At 42.0% G+C, this 21,989-nt stretch overlaps 1 protein-coding gene across 8 annotated transcripts in view; it reads right to left on the bottom strand.

The window, feature by feature from the left end:
* The window catches only part of CALD1 (caldesmon 1), a 175,707-nt gene that overhangs the window by 27,656 nt on the left and 126,062 nt on the right, over positions 1-21,989 (bottom strand). The window contains exon 1 of one of the 8 annotated variants that reach the window (XM_048301133.1): positions 19,952-20,174. The exons of the other annotated variants lie outside the window; for them this stretch is intronic. Coding sequence (XP_048157090.1) covers positions 19,952-19,998 — 47 coding nt within the window. The 5' untranslated portion in view covers positions 19,999-20,174. Of the gene's footprint in view, positions 1-19,951; positions 20,175-21,989 lie in introns of those variants that run through there. 8 annotated transcript variants of the gene reach the window in all.

Raw genomic sequence — 21,989 nt, 5'->3', positions numbered from 1 at the left:
AAAGAATTTGATTTGCTACTTGATTTGCTCTGCTTCAAGAGCTTGCAACCTTTTTCTTTAGAGAAACAGCTCCTCTCAAAGACAGGGCAAACCATGACCAGCATGGCCATGAGGGATCACAGTGGGGGATGAGGAAGAAAGGAAGGAGACAAATTAAAAACACTAGAGGTGATGCAGGGAAGGTAAGGAAAAAGACTTCCTGCCACTTGTAAGCAAGTTCAAGGGGTATCAACATTTCTTTTAGGTCTAGAACAGAAAGGGTGTGAATACAACAAACCAATGGGGTCTCTGATTTCCACAAGAAAAGAGACTCTGGAATAAAACCGCATTAGCAAACTGACCACAGACACTCCCCCTCATTAGTAAGATATTCTGGCTTCAAGAAGCCTATGATCTTTTCAGGTCTGAAGTCCAGATGTAAGGGCACAGGAGAGGACACACTGCTCCTAGCCTGTGGCAGCTGGATAATGGCCACGACTGAGTCGATACCCAGGGCCTATAGCTCAGGATTTGTCGTTGCAGTGAGACCACACAAGAGTGAAAAAGTTTATCCCACTCTCTGTACCCACACAGAGCACCCCTACAAAGCAAGGAGGACGACTGCTTTTAAAAGCCTCTTTAAAATGCCTTTTTAAAACCACAAGTTGCTCAGCAAACTAAAAAAGGAAATTTAAAAATTACCCTAAGCAAAAAATTCCCACAAAATCTTATCCATTAAACAGATATGTACTTCCTGTCCTTGGACATTTATCACAGAGATCATCTGTTAAGAAATGCTGACAATGTCTCTTAATATGATTTTAAATATATCCATTGCCTTACTACGTACCACAGCAGTTTGCTACAGCGAGCAAGTACAGCAGATATGGGCTCCATCCATAAGAATCACCTTAAGTATTCATTTCTGTCCACCAGCACTGATTCATGCAACATGCCCAGTGTCTGGAAACAGTCACAGGAACAACTAATTGCAAGTTTTTTAATAGATCTGTTTCATGCTTTCCTTACAATTATGTTAACACTGCTTTCACTGAGAGCGTAGAGAGTGACCCTCATTCTCCCACTGTTACAGATTTCTGTAGCAAGCCATCACAGGCAAAATCAACCTGGGAGCTCTTCAGAAATTATCTTCCAATTGCCTACATCTTCTGATATTCTTCAGACTAAAAGTAAATAAACAATAAAAAGTATGTCTCCAAGATTTCAACCCTGTTTATCAGATGGAAATCTCATGATCCATGCTGGCCCGTGCTGTTTCTCCAGCCTTGGAGAGCAGCCTTGCTGCCCAGCACACACCCAGCACCCAAATTAAACTAAACTTATACCCATTTGTCACCTTCCACATAACTGTTTAAAGGCTTTGCAGGCAAATGTCTCTCCACAATCAGCTGTTCCAGCTGTCTCAGGCAATGAGACCACAACACAGCATGATGTCAAAGAGGTGTGCCAAGCCTGCTGATGCAACAGCTCTTGTTGAATACTCAGATCACAGCATATTCTGAGTTGGAAGGGACCCACAAGGATCATCAGGTGCAACTCTCAAGTGAATGGCCCATACAGGGATCAAACCCACAACCTTGGCATCCTCAGCACCATGCTCCAACCAGCTGAGCTGATCTCAGGGAAGAAAAGGTGATGACTTGGAAACCATCCTACACCTTGCTATCAAAGATATGTTCTCAGTCTAAACATCAAGCTAAAAAAAAAATAAATAAAAGGCAGTTTCTGCTGTTTGTCCTGTTACCTCCTCTATGTTTCTGACACGAGAAAACCCAGTGTAACCTCTGTGCATTGTTGGTAAGTTGTTCTAGCAAAGCTTTAGAGCTGAATCTGTCATCCTTCCCCTACAGCACAGCTCATCTATGTGAGAGGACACTTCCCCCCACGCTGGGTAGTGGCAGCAAGTACCAAGTGATAACAAGTACCAACAGATGTTCTGTCCCGTCAAGCAGGTAGGACAGAAATCCCAGACCTGCAGAACTCAACGACAAATCTCATTATTATCTCAATAAGTCTAAAAATGTTGCCCTCAGATTGAATGGGGGGGACTTTGAGTGGGAAATAAATCTGCTGGATCAGGAATAGAGGAGATGTGGCCATCTGCTTCAGACCTTTTGCAGAGAAATACAGCACTCTGTATTTTACACCAAACACTGAATTTATATAAAGTTATAACCCAGCAAGAAACTTGGTAATAGCTGGGATGATTATGGGTCTGAGACCATTTCATACAATCCAGCCACAACTGCTTTCCACTTGAAACCACAAATCAGCTCAAGCATTATCTAAGGCACTTTGGGTTTAGAGTTCCTTGCCCAGTACTACTACATTATTATGTCTGAATTATGGCAGCACTGAAATTTCCTGATCAAGCTCATGGGCTTGCTACAGTAGGCAATTTATAAAGATACGACAAGATCTGGTCCCTGTTCTAAACAGTGTGTATTCTGATTAAAGAGAAACTTTATAATTTGTAGCATGATCTGCCCTCAGTGAGTCATAAATAAACCTGATGAGTCTATAATTCTTTTTTCATTTTTCACAGGAGTAGAAAAAACCTGCCTAATTTGAGCTGCATCACACTACTCCATTCTAGAGGAGGCAGGGAGAAAGAACTGCTGTGGATATGAACTCGGACTCCACTTCAAGAGTCTCAGAAATACACGAAAAAATTCCAAACAGAACAAAGGCCTTTAAGATCTTTAAGCAGGCAGCTCATATGTGCCTCTTCTTTCCTCCATGGTTCACTCATATGTCAGCCTGGTTTTTATGCCTGCAAAAACACCTTTCATTCTCAGCAGTGCCCTCACAACGTGGACCTCAATCAGACACAACTGCACCTATTCAGCAAGCTCCTTCCCGCACAACTTTGTTATCCTGAAGCTTCGACACGTATTACAGATCGATTTTGTCTGTGGTCCACCCCAAGAAATGAAATCATTCATCCTGTACCAAACTGCTGTCCCTCCAACTTGCAACCTAACCCCACTTCTAAGACCTCTGCCCTTTATGTAAGACCACAGCAGTTGAAGTGATATCTGTCATCTTGTGTGTGTCTCCAAATTTATGTCAGATGGAGGGTGTCAGTAAAATGTCCTCAATGACAAACTTCACTGACAGACTCAGTCTATAAAAGTTAGATTTGTTGGCCTCCTCTGCTCTTAGAAAGTCTTTCTATTTACCCAGGCTCTTCCTGAAAGGATGGGTGGGGTGAGGATGGACTTTGTAAAAATACCCAGTGGGGAGTGCTCTTTGTGTCACTGTTGACATTCAGTCACATTTTATTTATGATTACATATGTTTTTAATCTTTCTATTGTTCACTTAATTTGTGTTATGATAGGCACACTTCAAAACCTGAATATAAACAACTGATCGATGTTCACCTCAAAACAAAAACCCCACCATAACAAGTGCACATGGTTCCACAGAGGGCTGTGCCTCTTTCAAGCCTTGCGTGTCAATGTCAGCTGTATTTCATTCAAGTCGTATCTAAAAATGTGGTGAATGGTGGGGGGCAGTTGTGGGGAAAACTGTTTCTTCTAATCATCCTTCCACAATTCAATAAGAGCTGCCAGCATTCTGCTCAGACCTGCTCAAGAGGATTCATTTTATGAGGGAACGAGCAGAATTTCTGTCCAAAATGCTCATGCTTCAAAAAGATGTAGTGAGTGAAAACAGGGGATTATTCTGGAGACATGCAGACATGCCACCACAGTTCTCAGTCCAATGTTGTGCATGAATGCTGTTATTAACACCCATATTTTTCACATATTTCTCAATTTGACATGCACCATTTTTTTTCACATTGAATGTAGGAGACACAAGCGGATAAAATTAACCAATGGCTGGAAATTAAACCCAGACAAATTAAAACTGGAAATTAAGCACATGTTTTGAACAGTGAGGATAATTATATATACAAGAAATGATGAACAACCATCTCTTGCATCTCCACATTAAGATGGATGCCTTTTTGGAAGTTATACTGCAAAATAATACCGATTTTTGGGGTCATTATAGATAGTTTGGTGAAATTCCACAAACGCTTAGGTATGGGAAGTTAGGCTAGATTATATGGTGGCAGCTGCTGGACTTAAATACTACAGCCTTCCATTTACCAAAGATACACGCTTTGCTTTTCTCTCACAATTTATCTCAATCTCAAGCATTTTTACTCCTTTCATCCACCCATTCTCCACAGGCACGCAGCCTGTACTTCTGAGCAGACAGAGTATCCACATACACAGTTCTCAGGCCAAAACAGAGACTGATGCACCTTTCAGTGTATTATGTCCTCATTCACCTCATTTTCTTTCTGTGTTTCTAATATACTTCCTTTTTTTTCAGAGCTCCAAAGATTTCAAGGATATTTTTTTTAATGGGTAAATACTTACTCTGTAAGTGTTCAGAAGAACATTCTTTCTGTCACACCTGGCATCCTTAATTTCCTACCATACCTTTAGAAGCATTTCTTCTACCTTAAACCTTGATCTAAAATACCTAAACACTGAAACAGTGGCCGTTTTGACAACACTTTTTTTGTTTCAGCTGACAAAAACCTTCAGATTATTTACTTTGGTTAAGGACTTGGCTGGGAGATTGTTATTTTGTTCACGTGACAAAACAGTTAAGCATGGGAAAGCAGAGGTCTTCCGAGAGGTTCAGTTTGTGTACCTTTTTTTTTTAAGGTTTCTCTTTTTTTGATGTTTTTGACATTTAGGTTTTTTCACAGGTAAGGAAAGAGAAGGTACACTCATCTCTCTAACAGTGTGATTCTGAAATCTAAGGTGCAAGCCATCCACACAAAAGAATGAAGTATAAAAAGTGATATGCAAAGTAAAAACCACAAGGAAGAAGGACTCCATAGTGACAACAAAAATCCTTGGTGACTACCAAGTAATTAATGCAAAAACCATTCAGAGATTTTATTTAATTGCTGGGGATGGCACTGAAGCCTCTAGGGAAGATCCCGGCTTCCCAAATTAGTGTTTTCTGTTGAAAATGTTACATTTCAGTTTTGTAGATGTCCAAGATTTCCAATGCCCTGTCTCTTTTCTTCTGCTCAAAATAGCACCGTTTCTTTGCTTTTAGATTCAAGCCCTAAACCTGGACCTCACCGTTGGTTTTCAATTTAAGCCCTAAACCTGGGCCTCACAGTTAGATCCAGTCTGTACCATCACAGCATCACTCTGCACAAAGGCAGAATGACTCATGCATGCGCTTTTTTTTTTTTTTTTTTTCTTTCCTCATGGCTTAAAACTGATGATCTGTTTCATAATATGAAATGCAAGCAGATTCTCCAACCACATTCACATAGCTCTGGTAAATCGCCCCTGAGCACCTCAGCATAAATCGAGCGCAGGGCTGCAAACATGAAGGGTAAAACCCTTCTGCTACCGAAAAAATGTCAAATTTGCCTCCAACATCTATTATAGTTAGATAAAAGTGCTTGCTGGAAATGTACCAGGGGAAAGCACGTAATTCTCTCAATATGTGAAGCCTAATGCTCTGCAGTTTTGCTTCGTAACAATAGACATGGCATTGACCTGTCAGTGAGCAGAGCAGGGTATTGAATCTGTTCTAATTTCGAAGTTTCACATGAAAAAAAAAGAATCACTGAGCAGAAAACAATTGGCCAAGTGCCTTCTACCTGATAATTTTTTACTATTTTCCTTGAAGCTCGGTGGAGTTCACCCAGATCTCTGTTTCCCTGGCAGATGGCAAACATAGCAAAGAAAGTGTACAAAACCAGCTTGCTTTTCCAAACGTGAAAAAGTGGGAGCAAAACCCAATCCGTGTGCATACCACTGTGGTTAATGTGGTATTTGTTGACTCTGGAGCAAATTGCTTGCTGCCACCACCTCCAGCTTCTAGGGCTTTATTGCATATAAAATCCAAAATAATTTATGCCACAGCCTTACCCAGTAAGTAATATTTCAGGCATATGACTTGAGAATAATGGGCATCTTGCCTAGCTGAGGCCTAAGTCAGGCCTTACAGGACTGGCCCTAGAATATATAATCCACAATTTCTACAAAGACAAATAAGAAATTTTCTTTCTTGTGGTTTTGGGCTGCTATATTTAATATGGCTTTCAAGCACTTTTATACCTCAAATTGCTAGCTTACTGATTGCATCAAAAGTTAAGGTCTAACTTGTCCTGTCTTATATTTCGCTGCAAATAAAACTCCAGCTGACATAACCAAGAGATTTACTCAAGACAGGAGAAATTAAAAATTAAGACAGACATCTAACATAGAAAGCTCCCCTTCACAGTGAAAACTGTGGTCTTCCTAGAAAATATGCAAAAGGCTTGAGGAATGAAACCTACATATTTTTTACAGGTACCTTTAGGCAAATTGATGCCTCTGATGTGTCATACTCAAGCTCCAGATTCCTGTATTTCCTCCAATTATCTTTTTAATTAATTAAACAAAATTCACATCATCACCTACAATATCTATCAGAGATCTTTAAATGAAGGCCAGGAAGGAAAGGCAGGCATAAGGAGGATTGTTGTTAAGGGCCATCTCCTTATCCTACATAGCCATGTCAATAAGCTATGACTTTGAGGTAGGTATAGGCAGGGATGGACACTCCATCAGACATCAAATCTGGAGGAAAAGCACACAAGGAACTCTGCAGCCTTATGGGGAGGAACCTGAGCAAGGGCACAGGACTGTTTCTCAAGGCCAACAGCCATCTTCCTCTATATATTTTTTATATGCCTGCACGTATAATAGGTATGTATTCTAAGCAATGACTGTGAGAAACAGTTCTTTCTATTTAAAAATTAAAAACTCACGTCACACGCAGTGTTTTTTTCCACTAGAGGCTGGAGGAGAAATTGTGTTATCATTAGGAAGTGAGTGCACCACCGCAGCTAGATGGGCTAAAACCAGACTTAGCAAACATGGTGCTCGGAGTACAGACCACCTTCACCCTTGTGTACCTACAGCAGTGACAGAAACAATGGATATTTTGCCAAGGTTTCGCTATAGAGACAAAAGCAGGGAGTCTGGCTGGAGGGGGAATTTGCTTCTCACTCTTCTCTGTTCGATGTGCAGTTTAGCCCAGTAGCTGCAGCAGGCAAGGTTTTTTGGAAAAAAAATAGTTTCAACTTTTTTTTTTTTAATATTATTTCTGGTGTTATTTTTTTTTATTCCAAAGCAGTACACTACATCCTCACAAATTAGCAAACAAGAACAAATTGATGATTTCAGGAAAGCACAAACTGAATTATAAGTCATGTTTGTATTCCTGACCTGGAAACCCAGCTTCAATTTCATCTGCTTATCTACTTTCACCCTGGTTATCAGCTTTGAAGGCTTCTTTAATGCAGCACTCTAGGAAATAGAGAGCCTCTTAACAACCCAACACTTGCATTTCCTTTCCTCCACAAAGATTAATAGGATTGCTGCATTTTAAGAGCAGTGTATTTTAAAAGGAAGTGCAGCACCATGAGGATAAGATCTCATACACATGAAGCTTCTTTAGTTCCAACCTGCTCTTGCTCCACTGAATATCATGTAAGGACAAAGAAAGTTAACTCAGAGAATCCCTGATTTGAGGAACGAAACATTAATATCCAAACCAATCTTAGTCACACACCCTAATCCTCCATCACCATGCCCAATCTACTCACAATCAACTTCCAGCACATATTTATTCACCATCCACCCCAACAAAATAAGAAATTTGTGAAACTGGTGATGAAACAAGGCTTTGGTTTTCAAAGATGACAAATTTCTGAGCAGAATTGACACATTTCTGAGCAGAATTGCCTTTTGCACTCCTGCATTTTCTTCTCTTGCCTGCCAGGCTTTGTAGGGTATAATGAAGAACCACAGGTCAGGACTCAACAGCGGGTGAGTGCTGAAGGGAAGAAAATTCATGGCATCACATGGATTGATATCAAGGACAATGCCCACCAACTGTGCTGGACACATCCTGAAAGGAGTTTTTCCATCTATCAGTGAAATGCTGCCCTGCCTGGCATGGATCAGTTTGTAGGGCTTGGATGGCTTCATATCTAAAACAGCCCTCTCTGATTTAGGACTGACCCTGAAATTCATTATGGATTTGAACAGTGTGGGACAGAAACACTAAGTGGGGAGGGAAAGAGGAATGTGGAAGCAGGAATAGCAGGCTAGGTCTGCAGGAAGGGGCCAGGAACAACACATCTCCCTGGACTGTGGACAGGGAGAGAGGAGACAGACAGCAGCAAATGGATGAGCAGCCTCCTTCCCTGCAGAGCATGAGATGGGGAATGGAGGAAGGTTGATGGAGAGACAGTCAGAGAACAGGGAAAAGGGAAAGAGATCCTTCTGGGAATAGCAAGGACATTGAAAGCACCAGCACTGGGCAAGTGGCTCTGTCACCACCATCCAGCCAGGTTCACAGGGCTGTCCGGGGCCTGGAAAACCAAAACCCTCCGTGACTGGCAGAAGGAAAACTGTAACACAGAAGGTTGTGACTACCCAGATTACACATCACTCAGTAACTTCGGCCTAGACTGAAGTGTTGTGTGATCTGAAACACCTACAAACAGTCAGAACCCGGTATTTCTATTGCTTGCTCCACTGAAGGTATAGGTGTCAGCATTAGCCTGGGCCCTGTGAAGTGTCAAAACTGCTCTGTCTTTCCCAGGGGATTAGAGATTGTAGCTAAATGACTATTGCTCAGAGCCAGACAGGTCCCTGAGGATGTCTGCTGAAGCTTTCAGAAATACAGCAAAGACTGTGCTGACGAACAAAGTACAAGGCATGTATTTGCACACAGGCAGTCTGGAAAAGTAATTTTACCAGATAATTATTCAGATAATAACAGAATGATCTTTTTTTATCCGCTCTTCCCAACACAAAATATGCACTAGGAGAACACCGCCTTAACATACCACAGCAGACTAAATATTGAAATCAAAGCCACAAACAGGATAGCAGATGAAATGCAAGACCAGAACATGCACCAAAACAGAGCAGACTGTGAACCCTTATGCTAAATGAAATAAACCAATTGAGGGGGGATATGGCATTACAAATATATCCAGTGCTACAACATGTGGTGAATGGAAAAAAAATTTAATGAAAATCAGATGTCTCAACGTCTTCTGGTACCGATTCCCCACGCACACAACTCACGGATGCTGTGCAGGTGTGGATTTTGTTTCAAGGGAAATTCATGGCCGTTTGCTTTTAACATGGGCAAGCATCTCTCTGCTTCTGAGGTGTTTAAGAAGCCTACTGTCAACAGCCAAGGTGATTAGGAGACATTTTCAGTGAGACAGCAGAGGAGTTATTAGTGCAGATCCTGTCATTTGCTAACAGGATTAGGGGCAGATACATTCCATGCATCCCTGTGCAAGCTAATCCTGAAGTGTCTTTCACCTTCATGAAAGGTAAAGAACTCTTCCACAAAACAGGTCCGTACAGATCTGCAAGGTCACGTACAGCACTTCGAACAGCACACTAATGTTACAACAATTTGCAGACATCGTATAACAGCACTGTGCAAATTAAACAGCTGGAAGTTTGAAATGCAGCCATTGTAACTACACCCACATAAACACAATAAAATATCCTGGCTTTATCCTTTCAATTAGTTTTCCCTTAGATGTGCTTGTTCTTCTCATATTGCTTCACTGTAATCCTTATTCCAGAGAAGTTGCTCACAAGAAACTACCATACTCAGTATGGGAGACACTGTCTGGAAAGCTGACTGAGCTCAGGAGAGCTGATTAATCACACTGCAAATACAAATCTAAAAGCCACTGTTCTTTAAAAAGCGGGGGGGAAAACAACCCTTCTCACAGAACTCTAGCATCCAACAAAAACCTCCTCCATTTCAAAGACTCACTAACAAATTATCTACAACTTATAAGCTGTCCACAGAGAGTACCCAGATAAAAAAGAGACGTAGGCAGCTGTTCAGAGGCACCTAACACAGAGAAACTGCCCTGTGGAGATATAGGGGCAGGGTAAGGGGCTTTTCTGCAATATTCAGTGTGATTTCAAAGCACAGCAGTTATTATGGCACCCTTTCTGTTGTTGTTGCTGATAATTTCAGTTTCATTCTGCAACAGCAGTTCCACACAGGGAGCCAGTCAGTCATAGCTGTTGCAAAATGCTTTATGTAGGTGGGCATCAAGGCAGGAAGGATAGCAAAGAGCTGATGTGATAAGAAAGCAATACGGCCAATGGAAACAGACTGCAAGGGCAGCCAAAAGAGGATCTGATTCCAAAGGTGAGAGGAGACAAGCCCTAATGAGTTTCCACCACCAAGAAGCAAAGATTCAACTGACATTTTTCCAGAAAGGGTAATCAAAAAATTCATCATTAAATGTACACACCCACAGATGTTCAAGCCAAGGCTTCTGGTATAATCCATGACATTCCAGAAGTGAATGCAGACCAATGGCTATTTTCCCCTTGTTTTATATTAGTTCTTGGCACTTGTTAAACTCTTTCCATCAAAAGATCTCAACATGTTTTACAAAAGTTAAGCAATCCTTGCAACCCCTTCTGACTTCTGTGTGGTGGGTATTATTGCTATTATAATTCCAGTTTATGGAATGGAAAAACAGATATATAGATGAATCTACTACTTTTAGTCTAAAACCACAGAGCAGATACAGTTCTCTTTTGGCTCCACCACTTCACACCTGCTCCAAAAACTTGTTGAAGGTACCAGGAGCTCTTCCAGCAACTTCTAAAGGGAGTTGTTGTAGGTATGTGGACTCCTTCCTCCCAGTCCCATCTCCAACAGCTGCACTGTGCTGGCTTTCATTGCTGCTCTTGACAGCACGTGAAAGCCACTGACAGAATTATCCTGAGATGTCTTTCTCTGGTATGCTGAACAAAGAGACATGCTCCCCTGAGCTCTCTCTGAGCAAGTGATGGCCTGTCTCTCCTCTACATTTTAGATAATGCCTTCTGTTGCTACGTATTTCCAAATCAGTAGTCTACATTTTTGAAAAAGAGGTGTGTCTGCTGGGAAATGGGAAAGGAAGGGCCAAAAGCAAGTTTAGCCCAGGGGATCTTGTAGCCATGCCACTGAGAAAGCACCTCGGACTTTTCACAGGGGTCAGCATGGCTCAACACAGTCTAGAACCTTTTGAAGCACTGGGCTGTGAACTGAGGTACACTTAAACGCCTGACAGAATGAGGAATGAATGGGGTGCAGGGTCCTCACCCGACCACTGGGAGACAAGGAGTTAGCTTGCTGCCTCACCCTTCTGCTTCTCAGGCTTCAAGAGGTACAGAAAGCTCTGTAGATAGGACTCCCAAAAGCTGATGGAGTGAGAAAACAGTAGCTCTACACCAGAGAGGTTTTAGTCCTGGAGAAACTGTAGGAGTCACATGGGAATGCTTCTGTGCACCACAGCTCTCACTGCTCCCTCTGCAGTCCCACAGCGTAGATGGGACTGACCTGAATGCCAGCCAACCCTTCCAACACCAGCTCTTGCAGGATTTGGTCTTCATTTGAAGTCAAAACTTTTCCCCTCTCACCTGGACAGCAAGACAGTGTTTTAGGGAATCACTGAGCCTTCTATGGCATTTGCACAGCAGATGGATTTTGGAGGCATTTGCACAGCAGGTAGATCCTTAGAAATAACACCAGAGAATAGCCCTTACACTCGATCCAACCACGCACTGTTCATCCAAGTATCCTCTTCCTCAATGCACAATAACCATTCACAGACACACACCAAGTCTATTGCAAGGGAGCTGCAATTCCATTTATCCTTTTATGAAAGTTCTCACTGAATTTAAGTCATGCAGCCCTGAAAGGCACTGGGAGGGGCCAAAAACCAAGCACTGGGTAACAAATTTACATTTAATATACTTCTGTGAAAGTACAGCATTTGTAAAGCAAGGATTTGGCAATGTAAAATGACAAATACTTGGCCCAACAAACAATTAGGACAAGCATAAGAGAATTTGAATTCCTACTCACACAGAGTGTGGTCCAACCTGTTACCGCAATTCAACTGACAGATTACTGAGTAAACAAGAATATGGTAATTATCTGTCTGAAGAAGATAAACTTTAGCAGCTACAAGGTAACAAGGTCTAGGGATCAGCAATACTCTAAATTGGAAAAATAAGTTAAGACTGCTCTTAATCCGAATGAACATGCTGAGAGTTACATTGCTAAATACGGGGGTTTGAAGGCTTCATTTGGCTCCTCTTCTGCTACAGGTTCCTGTGTGAGATGCTTGAACTCCCTTGTACTCCAGTTCCCATCTAACACTCAGGAATGTTCAGTGAAAAAAATCATGCATTTCAGGATCCAGAGGCCAGCACAACAGGCGCTGCCTATGTCAAACACAGGCGTAACTCTCAACGCAAACACTTGTAATCCTCTGCCAATGACGTGCTCTTGGATGTGCTTAGGGGTGCTACTGCCAGCCCAAGATGAGCAAGAGGCAGACTGCCAGTGTTAGTGCATAGCTAAAATCATGCACAAACAGGTTTTCTGGACATTTGACCAAGTTTGCTCGAAATACCACCACTCAGAATTGTTCAGGGGCAGTAAACATAGGGCTGGATGGGAGACTCTGTCTCCCAAATAAGCACTTCACAGGGTGTCAGGTGAGTTTGAAAGAAAGAAGAATCCAGGAAATCAGGTAAGTAATTAACCCCATGGCTTTCCCAAAATGACAAGGGACCAAATGCAGCTCCTCTCAGATATGCACAAGAAAGGAATATTTGTTCTCAGCTGGATGGGCTGCAAATTATCACTAAAGCACATGCACAGCCATATAGATAAGGACTATGGGAACACCAAGACAGCTCTGCTACAGCATCAAGAGAGTTTTTTAAGTTTGACAAGTCTTGAGTAAAAGCTACGTTTTCAGAGAACAACAAAACCGCTTTGCTACAGCCTTTATGGCAAATTTCACAGAGGAACAAGGAGAAAATTAGTCCTCAAACTTCATCTTTCGGACTAAAGTAAAAATATAGCTGGTTTTGGAAACAGATGCGGCCTCTGCTAATTAGGCTTTGGGGCTTTTGCAATCCTGAGAAAGAAAACTGCTGACATGATGTGTTTGACCACTCCTGTTCCAGGAGGAGGGAGATGACTAAAGCCAAGATGCACAACACCATCTTACACACCCAGAGCACATGCCAGTGATTTTCCTCTTGCAGGAGAAACAGAATCCAAAAAATCTCATGCATCACAGAGGAAAGATGAGTGTTACACAAATACACACCGTAATTTAAAAATAGGATTCTTCTTTTAAAGAAATCAACGTGCAAGAGAATACAGTAAGGCCAGAACACTTTTCATTTGGGCTTTGCAAAATAATCAAATAAAACACTACCAAGAGATGACTGAAAGGGAAAAATAAAAAAAGGGGGAAAGGAAACACATGACAATGGAGAATGCCACTGTAGCTCACAGGAGCTGGAAATCCATGAACAACCTGAAAATGAACAAAGAGGCTGCACAGGTTCCACCATGGTCATGCCAGGGTGTGATGATGGTGGTACACGTCATTTGTGGATGCTGAAACCCACACTGCATTGAGCTTGTGAGGTTCACTCACCCCATGATCCTCTTGCTGAGTTACAAACTCCACTAAATCAAGCATAACAAAAGTCCAAACAAACAAACAAAAACAAACCCAAAACGAAACAACAAAAACCTGTAGTAAGGAATGAGCCAGGACACAAAGAGTTGGGATGCTAGAAGGTACTTCTGTAATTACATTGCAGCAACTCCAGAGCTGAACGAATTGCAGATAGAATCTGGCAAGCCCAAAAACCTCCTGTTCAGAAACATGTAATACATTTTTATGGTTAAAAAGGCCTGTGGGCAATTTGGCTTCAGCAAACCAAACAGAAGCCAGAATTTTACATCCTGTACTGTCAAATGCATTGGTCTCAAGGACACACCTCTAAGACAGGCCTCCACATTTCCCAAAGAATCGTGGGAAGGAAAACAAGTGCACATGGATGGCTTCCACAGGGGCTGCTTTCTCAAATTTTTTAAATACATAGCACACCAGTCAGGAGATATTTCTGAATAATATTTTAAGCAGTCTGGAACCAGAATAATTTTTTATTTTTTGTTCCATAATACAGCAACATTTGCCTCGAGGACCCACAGCAGGACCAGATCCTGCTAAAGAGAAGCATAAAGCAGATTGAAAGTGATCTGAAAAAAATTCAGAGTTCAGAGTGAAACTTCTTGGACAGAGTTAATCCTCTCCAGTTGGTATGCCAGGTTCTGCTGGAGTCAGTCTTGCTCACAAGAAACTGAATATTTCTCACCCTTGCTTAGTCAAGGTATATGGAAAAGTGGTGGGTGGAAATTAAAAAAGAAGATAAAGTTAGCCAAGACCCTAGTCTTCAAGAAAAATGCTGACTTTGAGGAAAAAGAGTCTGAATACAAACAGGCATCTTAAAAAAAAACCAAACCCTACCAATCCCCCCAAAAAGGGGTTGTTTATCAAGCTTTTGGGAGTAGTACATACCTAATGGTGCATCTGTATATTTTGCTTGGTGTGAACTGGTACATCCAACCCTTGCTACTAATGCTGTTTATTCTTCTTTTCTGCTTTATTATCATCCATTTGTCTTTCACATACTTTCCCTACAGGAAGCTAACCTCAACAATGACAGGACATGTACTCTAGAATTACTATGACAGGGAGGAGAGGAAAAAAATTGCTTCACAAGTGATGCCAGCAAACATACAGTATTCAGAAGAAAATAAGCAAGAGAGTGACAGACAGAGAAAACTGGGTTTTGGTGATTAAGTTAACCATTATTCCTCCCACAATTAAAGAAACACACCAGAGCACTAGGTGGAGAGGGGCAGCCACTTTACATCAGTTTCAGTCTCCTGATGCAGCACAAAGTGAATTTAAGCAGAGCCAATACTTGGCTTAGTATTCATTTACCAAGAGACAAACAGGGACTGAGGAACAAAAGCCCCAAAATACTTCTGCCCTCATTTGAAACTTCGTTCAGCATAACTCAGCTTCAAAGTCAAGGAACTACATTGACTTCAGATCTGAAGCCTGTACTTAAGCTTGGGATGTGCTGCTCATCTCTGGAATTCAATATGCACATCCAAAGTAATTGGAAGGAAAAAACAGATGAGCAACTTAAAGACCAGCTAAACCTTGCAGCCAGTACTTTGCTCTAATAGTGGGGTTTTGAGAAGAGAGAAATTGTATCGAAATACCTTGGACTACAGTGTGATTTTTCTGACAATTTCACAACCGTTTAAATGCTTTAGATGTAGAAAAACCCACATGGAAAGCTGTTTTCCAGCGTGCTCGCTGTTCCCCAAAAAGGTGATTACAGTATTGCACTGTTGGACTTGCACAAATGTCTCGTTACCACATCCAGTTTGAGCGTCACAGTGAGATTTCACAGCAACAGCTGCACACTTGTGCAAAAGAGAAGGAAGAGGGGAGGGGAAGGCAAAAGGGGGAGTGGGGGAAGCCCTCCCTGACTGTCTACTCTGCAAAGGATTTGAACTGCAGAAAAGAGGAACCGTGTCAGCAAATGCCAAACCAATGCGATACCTGCCAAACCGCACCTTATCCTTCTCAATCAGCAAAAAAATTATCCCCTGCCTGATTTCTCTTACCTCACCAATAAAGGGCTGTTTTTTTCCCTTATTAGGACAGTCTCCACGCTGTAAAATTCTGGCTCTAATAAGTGCCCTTAACAATACGTGCTGCACATCAGCACAAAAAGAAAGCAACTAATAGAAGTAAAGCACAGAAGGAGAATAAAAGGGCTGAGTCCTAAATTAAAAGGGACGACATCGGCTTAGCTTGGGCTCCAAAATTTGATCATAGATTTTACGAAATGGAGAATTAAAACTGGAATGCATAAATGTAGGAAGGCTAACATTACACAGATATGTAATTATAAAGTTGGCTCTGCAGCCACTTATACATGCAAGCTGCCTTACTGAACTCAAGGAGACTTTTTCACTACATAAGAGCTTACACATCCCAAAATATAATTCAAACAGTACACGAAAATAATGCAAGAAAGGGTTTTTTGAATGTTTTGGAATTTTTTTACAAAGCAAAACATGGATAGAGTGAAAAGTTACAGCAAGTTGAGCCTCTATGTTTCAGTTATTTCAGTGATTGATGGACACGTTTTTCTTGGTTGTGTTTTTAAGCACTGGATTTAATTTACTGGACATAATTTACTGCTTTACATCGACATATATGCATATATATGAACTGAAAAGCAAAGAGGGCCTGAAACAATCACCAGAGAACTTTCCTGAGTTTTTTGAATCTTCCTGCGTTACTCTGAATTGGGAACAGGGTGGATGGGGAGTGCAGGTTTGGCAGGAAAGGGAAAGGCAGGCGTGTGAAGAAGCAGGATAAAGTTCTACCACCCCCATCCACCACTAGCTGAACACCTATGCCAACAGTGTGGCTGTAGAGGAGCTATCTGGATTTAAGATCTGCACTAACAATGAGTTTTCTAGTTTTGCTGAAGCAGAAGCAAAAACCCTTGTCAGAGCGAAGTGATATGGAAAATGTTCAGGGCTGCTTTATTTTAATTCAGCCTGGAACAAGAAAGCAAATCTTTCACCTAAGTTTTTTTCTTTTTACTTTTCTCTTTGAAAGGTAGATCAATTGGAATCAAAAGATTCAAAAAAACCTCAGAATTTTTTGTTTAAAAAAAAATGCAAATGTGCAACTCAATAATTTCTTATCTAGAAAGTGTAAAAAAAATAATTAAAAATAAAAAGTATTTCCTATTCTTTTCCTTCAGACAAAGCGAATTTCAGAAACCTGACATGAACTCACACAGCTCTGCTCTGAACTGTTCTGAAACAGTTCTGGCCAAAACTTCCCCAAATTTTCTAGGTTTTACTAAATTTACCTTTCATTAGAAGCAATTCTCACCGCTCATTTCAGGCATTTGCATTCACAGCAAGTTCCTGGCTTGAACCAAGGCTTGCACAGGGTGGAGAATTTAGATCAGAATTTTCATGAAACTCCCCCAAGTCACTTGTTCTCTGACAAAACTTTAGATGTTTGGTGCTTGCAGTCATGACTTAAGACTGAGGTGGATGCTCAAAACTCCACTCCAGCTTTGTGCTCCTGACAGCCAGTGCTTTTCTTATGCTGAAAACAACTTCTTTCACTGAGGAAAGAACGCTGCAAAACCTCAGAGGTTTCCCTACAAACCTGTCCTTTCTCTGCCACAGTGTTTCTTCCACCCAAGATACTCCCTCTCAAAATTGTTTCAGTGCTTCCTGTAGACTTGTCACTGTTGGGGAAGAGCCATTTTCAGAAATTGAGACCGCGATTCTTTGCTTCCAAAACAGAGACAAATAACCTCACTACAGGCTAACATCTTCGTGTGTCTTGTCTGTAGTTACATTATGTCCTTCTTGTATTACCTCAGTATTGTAAAAAGGCTTTTACAAATTAAGGATTCAGGCCTTTTCCCACTGGGGAATGGGAATGAAGAGCATGATCAGAAGAGAAGACCAGAGGGAAAGAGCAAGCTTCAAGAGAAAATTAACAGCATCAGTTTTTGGAGCAGAATTAACCAGATAACACTGTGCCACCAACACTACTGCTGTCTGTGGAGAAGGGTCCTCTTCAACCCCTCTCTTCTCCTAAAAAAACTAGCTGGTATCCGGCTTGAACATTCAGCCAGGAAACAGAAAAGATAAGCTACAATACGAAGAAAATGCTGCCAGAAAGTGAGCTTCCAACAACCAAACTGAAGTTTGAACGGAAGTTATCATTTGCTGGAAGAAAATATTCTACCTGTTGGCAAAGAGAACTTCTGCTTTCTCTAGGAACTTGCACAGTAAACACTTTAGTGTCCAGCACAGCGAGCCAAGCCAATCCCTATACATTTATTAAACAGATTTCATGTTTTCAGGCCAACCAGAATGATTTCTTGGCTACACTGAGAGCTTCTGCTTTTAATTTCTAGTTATCAAATGCTAACAGGATTATATGCAGCTATTTAGCAATTACAAAATTTTCTACAACTACCACAAGTACACTGAAAGCATAGAAAATATCTTTAAACAACACAGATGAAATGATCATATAACGGGGCCATTAGAGGACATTTGCAAGAAGTTAACAATCACATTGTACCTCATTCAAAATAATGCAATAACAGCCTCCTCCTTTTCCCTGGAGAGTCTCCAGAGAGTTAACTTATAATGATTTTAATACCCCTTTTCTTTTCCACTGCAATCTCCTGAGAAGACATGAGCACTTGGAATGATTACGTTATGCCTCAGCCTGGGAAGGGCAGTATTTCATCATTTATTTCTCTGAGCAATGCTTTGAAGAAGCCTTTGTGGGTAATGCTAAAGGTGTCTTCGCTCTTTTGGCCTGAGGTCACAGAGAAGTTTGTTGCAAGGGAATAAATCAGTTTCCAAGTTTTGGCCACGCATTTGATTTCTCTTTAGAGTCCTTGCCAAAGAGAACTTTGCTTTTCTTCCTCAAGCATGCTACTGTGAGTCTTGACAAAAGAAAACCCATGTCTGGTTTTCAAGGTGTGTCTGCTCTTGTTAGAAGCTGCTACAGGGCCCAAGACTCCCAAGATACAGGAAAACAGCAGTATAGTACCTAATCATACTCCAAGAGAAAAGGATTGTTTTCACCGAGACATAATTTCACTGATTTCAGTGAACTCACCTCGCACACAAGCTGAGGCATTGCTCCCAGCACAACACAACAGATATGCCAGATGCAAAGGTAGCACACTGCTGGTTCCCTCTCCTGCCCAAAAGGGAGTGGAGGAGAATATCTCCCAGCAAGGATATCCAATGGTCTCTAGTATTTTAAACAAAACAGCCACACCCTGATACCTCACCAAACCAGCCCCAGCACAGACCAGAAAGGATCTCAAGATCACCTCAGAGGTCCAGCCTGGATCACTGCACTCAGGGCCAGCTCCCCACATTAGGTATCACGAGTCAATGTTGTCACCACTTATAAAATCACTAAAGTACCCAAATCTCACCCACTTTGCCCCTTCCCCCCCCTTGCTTTCCCCTCACACTGAGTGCAGAGAAATTGGTGCTCCCCCACGGCTGCTCCCTGTTCCCGTACAGAGGTATGGGAGGGCTGGCTACTGTGGCTTGTGGCTGCATTTCACCACAGAACAACACACCAAAAAGTGTCATCTGACATGCTCTTAGTTACATTATTATTTATTGCCCAATTTCTGAAATCACAATGAGGGATTTTAGATTCCTGGAAGGGACTTCTTGGAGGGGCTGAGTTTTGGAAATCCCTGAGCTCCCTCTCCCTCCAAGAGCACAGGATTTCATGCTGGAAACTCTAAAAAACAGGCATACAGAAATCCCACTTGCTCTTCAAAACCTCTCCCAAGCTTTAAACCAAACCCTTATATAAATCACAGCAATTTAGAAATATAGTAGTGTCCTGTTTCCTACCCATCAGCTCCTGAAGTGGACCAACAAAACAATACAGGACAGGAATAAAGCAGATTATATTATTGGCACTATTACACAGGCTAATTGATTTTCTTCTCTTGCTTTCCCTTGCACATTCGGGGATGAATGTGCCATTAGGACTTTACTTACTCAGTAAATGAAGCAATCTGAGTTACGTGAAAGCTTTCACACAAACTGTGAAACTTCTGCAAACTTCCCACCAGCAGAACTCCGATTAGCAGCCAGCTCTCCCAACATATCCTTCTGCCACTGAACAGTTTAAATTCCACAATTCAGGTAAGAGAAATCCATAAATACAAAGACTTTACACAGAAGAGCCCAATGTAGCAGAAAAAGAAGCAAAAGAACCCAATCTATATCCATTGCTCATTCCCCAGTTCAACCAGCTTCCCAGCTTGTTACACCATTCTGCTCCCCTTGCCACTGCCACCATCCAGCACCTCCTACACAACACCAAAAGGCTAAATCCATACAGATATAATAAACTGGCAACTCACTTGGAAAGGCTTGACAAGTTCTGCCTGCAGTATGATCTGCTGATCATGTCTGCAGCGTATGAATCCGTGCAAACTGCTGGCAGCTGCAGGGAGCAAATGGACGGATGATCAGGGCGTGGAATGAGATAATAAAAATGCCATTATCCTTTCAGGCACGCGAGACTCATTGGATGCTCTTTCCACCCCACAGGTTAACCATTTGGTTGGTCCTGTAGAGCTCCTGGAATGACACTCTGTATTTGCCTGTTGTCAAGCTCATTATCTATCTTGTATCCCCCTCCCCTCCCTTCACCCCCCTCTGCTCTGTGATCATATGATTATTATTCTTTTTTACTGTATTCTCTCTAATAGATCCTCCTTGTCACTGCTGGGCCCCCAGTTACAGAAACTCCTGCAGATTTCTCATCTGCCCAAGTTGACTGACAAACTCTTGCTTCCCATTCAGCTTTCACAAGAAGGGATTCTGTTCAGGCAGCTCGCCTGAGCACCAAGCAGCCTCAGCACTGCACAGAGATGCCTCTGCACGGATTTGCTGGTAGGAAAGTCACATTCCAGCCTGCCGAGAGATGAGAGGACCCAGATATAAAATAATGGTCCAGGGAACAGTTCTCCCTTTTCATACTAAATCACTGTCTAAGCCTTTTGCAGGCACTTGCATCCAATCTGACTTGTGAAAGGTCAAGCTGGATCAGACAGCTCAAGACTGACAGTGATTTCCAAACACAAACAAATCCAAGGAGGTGGGGAGTTGCTGCAAGCTCAACTGCACTCAAGGTAAAACCATCTTTTGTTTTACAACAGGATTAAAAACAGGGCTGGAGCTAAATCCAGCCTAACAGACTGTCCTCGGTGTTCTTCCACGTAACCCAGTGAATGAAGCAGGAAACAGAAGTGCAAACAGGGATTTAAATGGGGGCACCATCAGTTACCGTGATTTCATACGCTTGGCTCTCATACCCCTTCCCCTTAAAGCCCAAAAATGTGAGCAAACTGAAACCACTTACTGTGCAGTCCTACAGCTATTCCACCCCAGGCTGTGATCTTGTTAACCCTCATAAATTACAGGAGTGGGTATGGATGGATTAGTACCCCAAAGGGAAACCTCCACTGCAAGCTCGCCTGTCTGTGGGAAGGAATGTGTGGGTTCAGCAGGTGGCACTCTTACCTTGGAGTGAGCACCCAGGCCACCCTCTGCACAAAGCCATGGACAATGCTGCATGGCCAAGGAAGATTCAACCCTGACTCTTTTCCTCAGAGCTTTCAAGAATCCCATGGCCACACTTCGCTCGGGACACTGATATTAATTTATGTTCCGCTTAAATCCCATAGGCAATAACTGGATTTTTCTCCCTCCCAAAAACTCTCTCTACGGTTTTGAGGAGATAGAATTTTTGTGCAAAAGTAACAATTCTGTGCTTTACAATAGTTGAACAATTCCTGTGCAAGCATGAACAAGGGCTTCTTTACACACACACACACAAACAGGTCTGCAGTACCCCAAGAAGTTGCTATTTCTTCATGCACATCTTCTGTAGACCCAGCCCTTTGTTCTAAAGCACACTAAACCCCCAATCTTTGGGTGTATAAAATATACTGGAGCTCTGGTCTGGAGCAAGGAAAGGCCAATAGTGCTGATTGGCAAGGGAGGAAAATACGAATTCCACTTCTGTGATTGCAGAGAGAGCTGCAAATGAGACGAGGATGCAGCAGGCAGGCCATTGCTATATTTTTGTTTTACCCTGCCCTTAAAGGAAGGTGAACATGTAAGGCAGTGTGAATACAGAGCGTCCTTAAAAATGCTGGTGAGATGGGAGGCATATTTACTCTTCCTGGAAAAGGCATTTCTACTGCTGAGGAATTACAGAAGCAGAATTCTTCCCTCTGGAAGAGCATTAGTTAAACAGAGATCGTATCACTGTTCTTCCAAAATACATATTTTAATCAGATGCCAGATGTAAGAGCTGATGTTTATGAAATTCTAAATTGGGTTCCAAGGCAGCCCTACAGATTTCTAATACAGGTCTCTATTAACCTGTAC

The sequence above is a fragment of the Corvus hawaiiensis genome, chromosome 4, assembly GCF_020740725.1.
Source record: "Corvus hawaiiensis isolate bCorHaw1 chromosome 4, bCorHaw1.pri.cur, whole genome shotgun sequence".
NCBI classification, from domain to species: Eukaryota; Metazoa; Chordata; class Aves; order Passeriformes; family Corvidae; genus Corvus; species Corvus hawaiiensis.
This window is presented reverse-complemented; position numbering and strand designations above follow the sequence as displayed.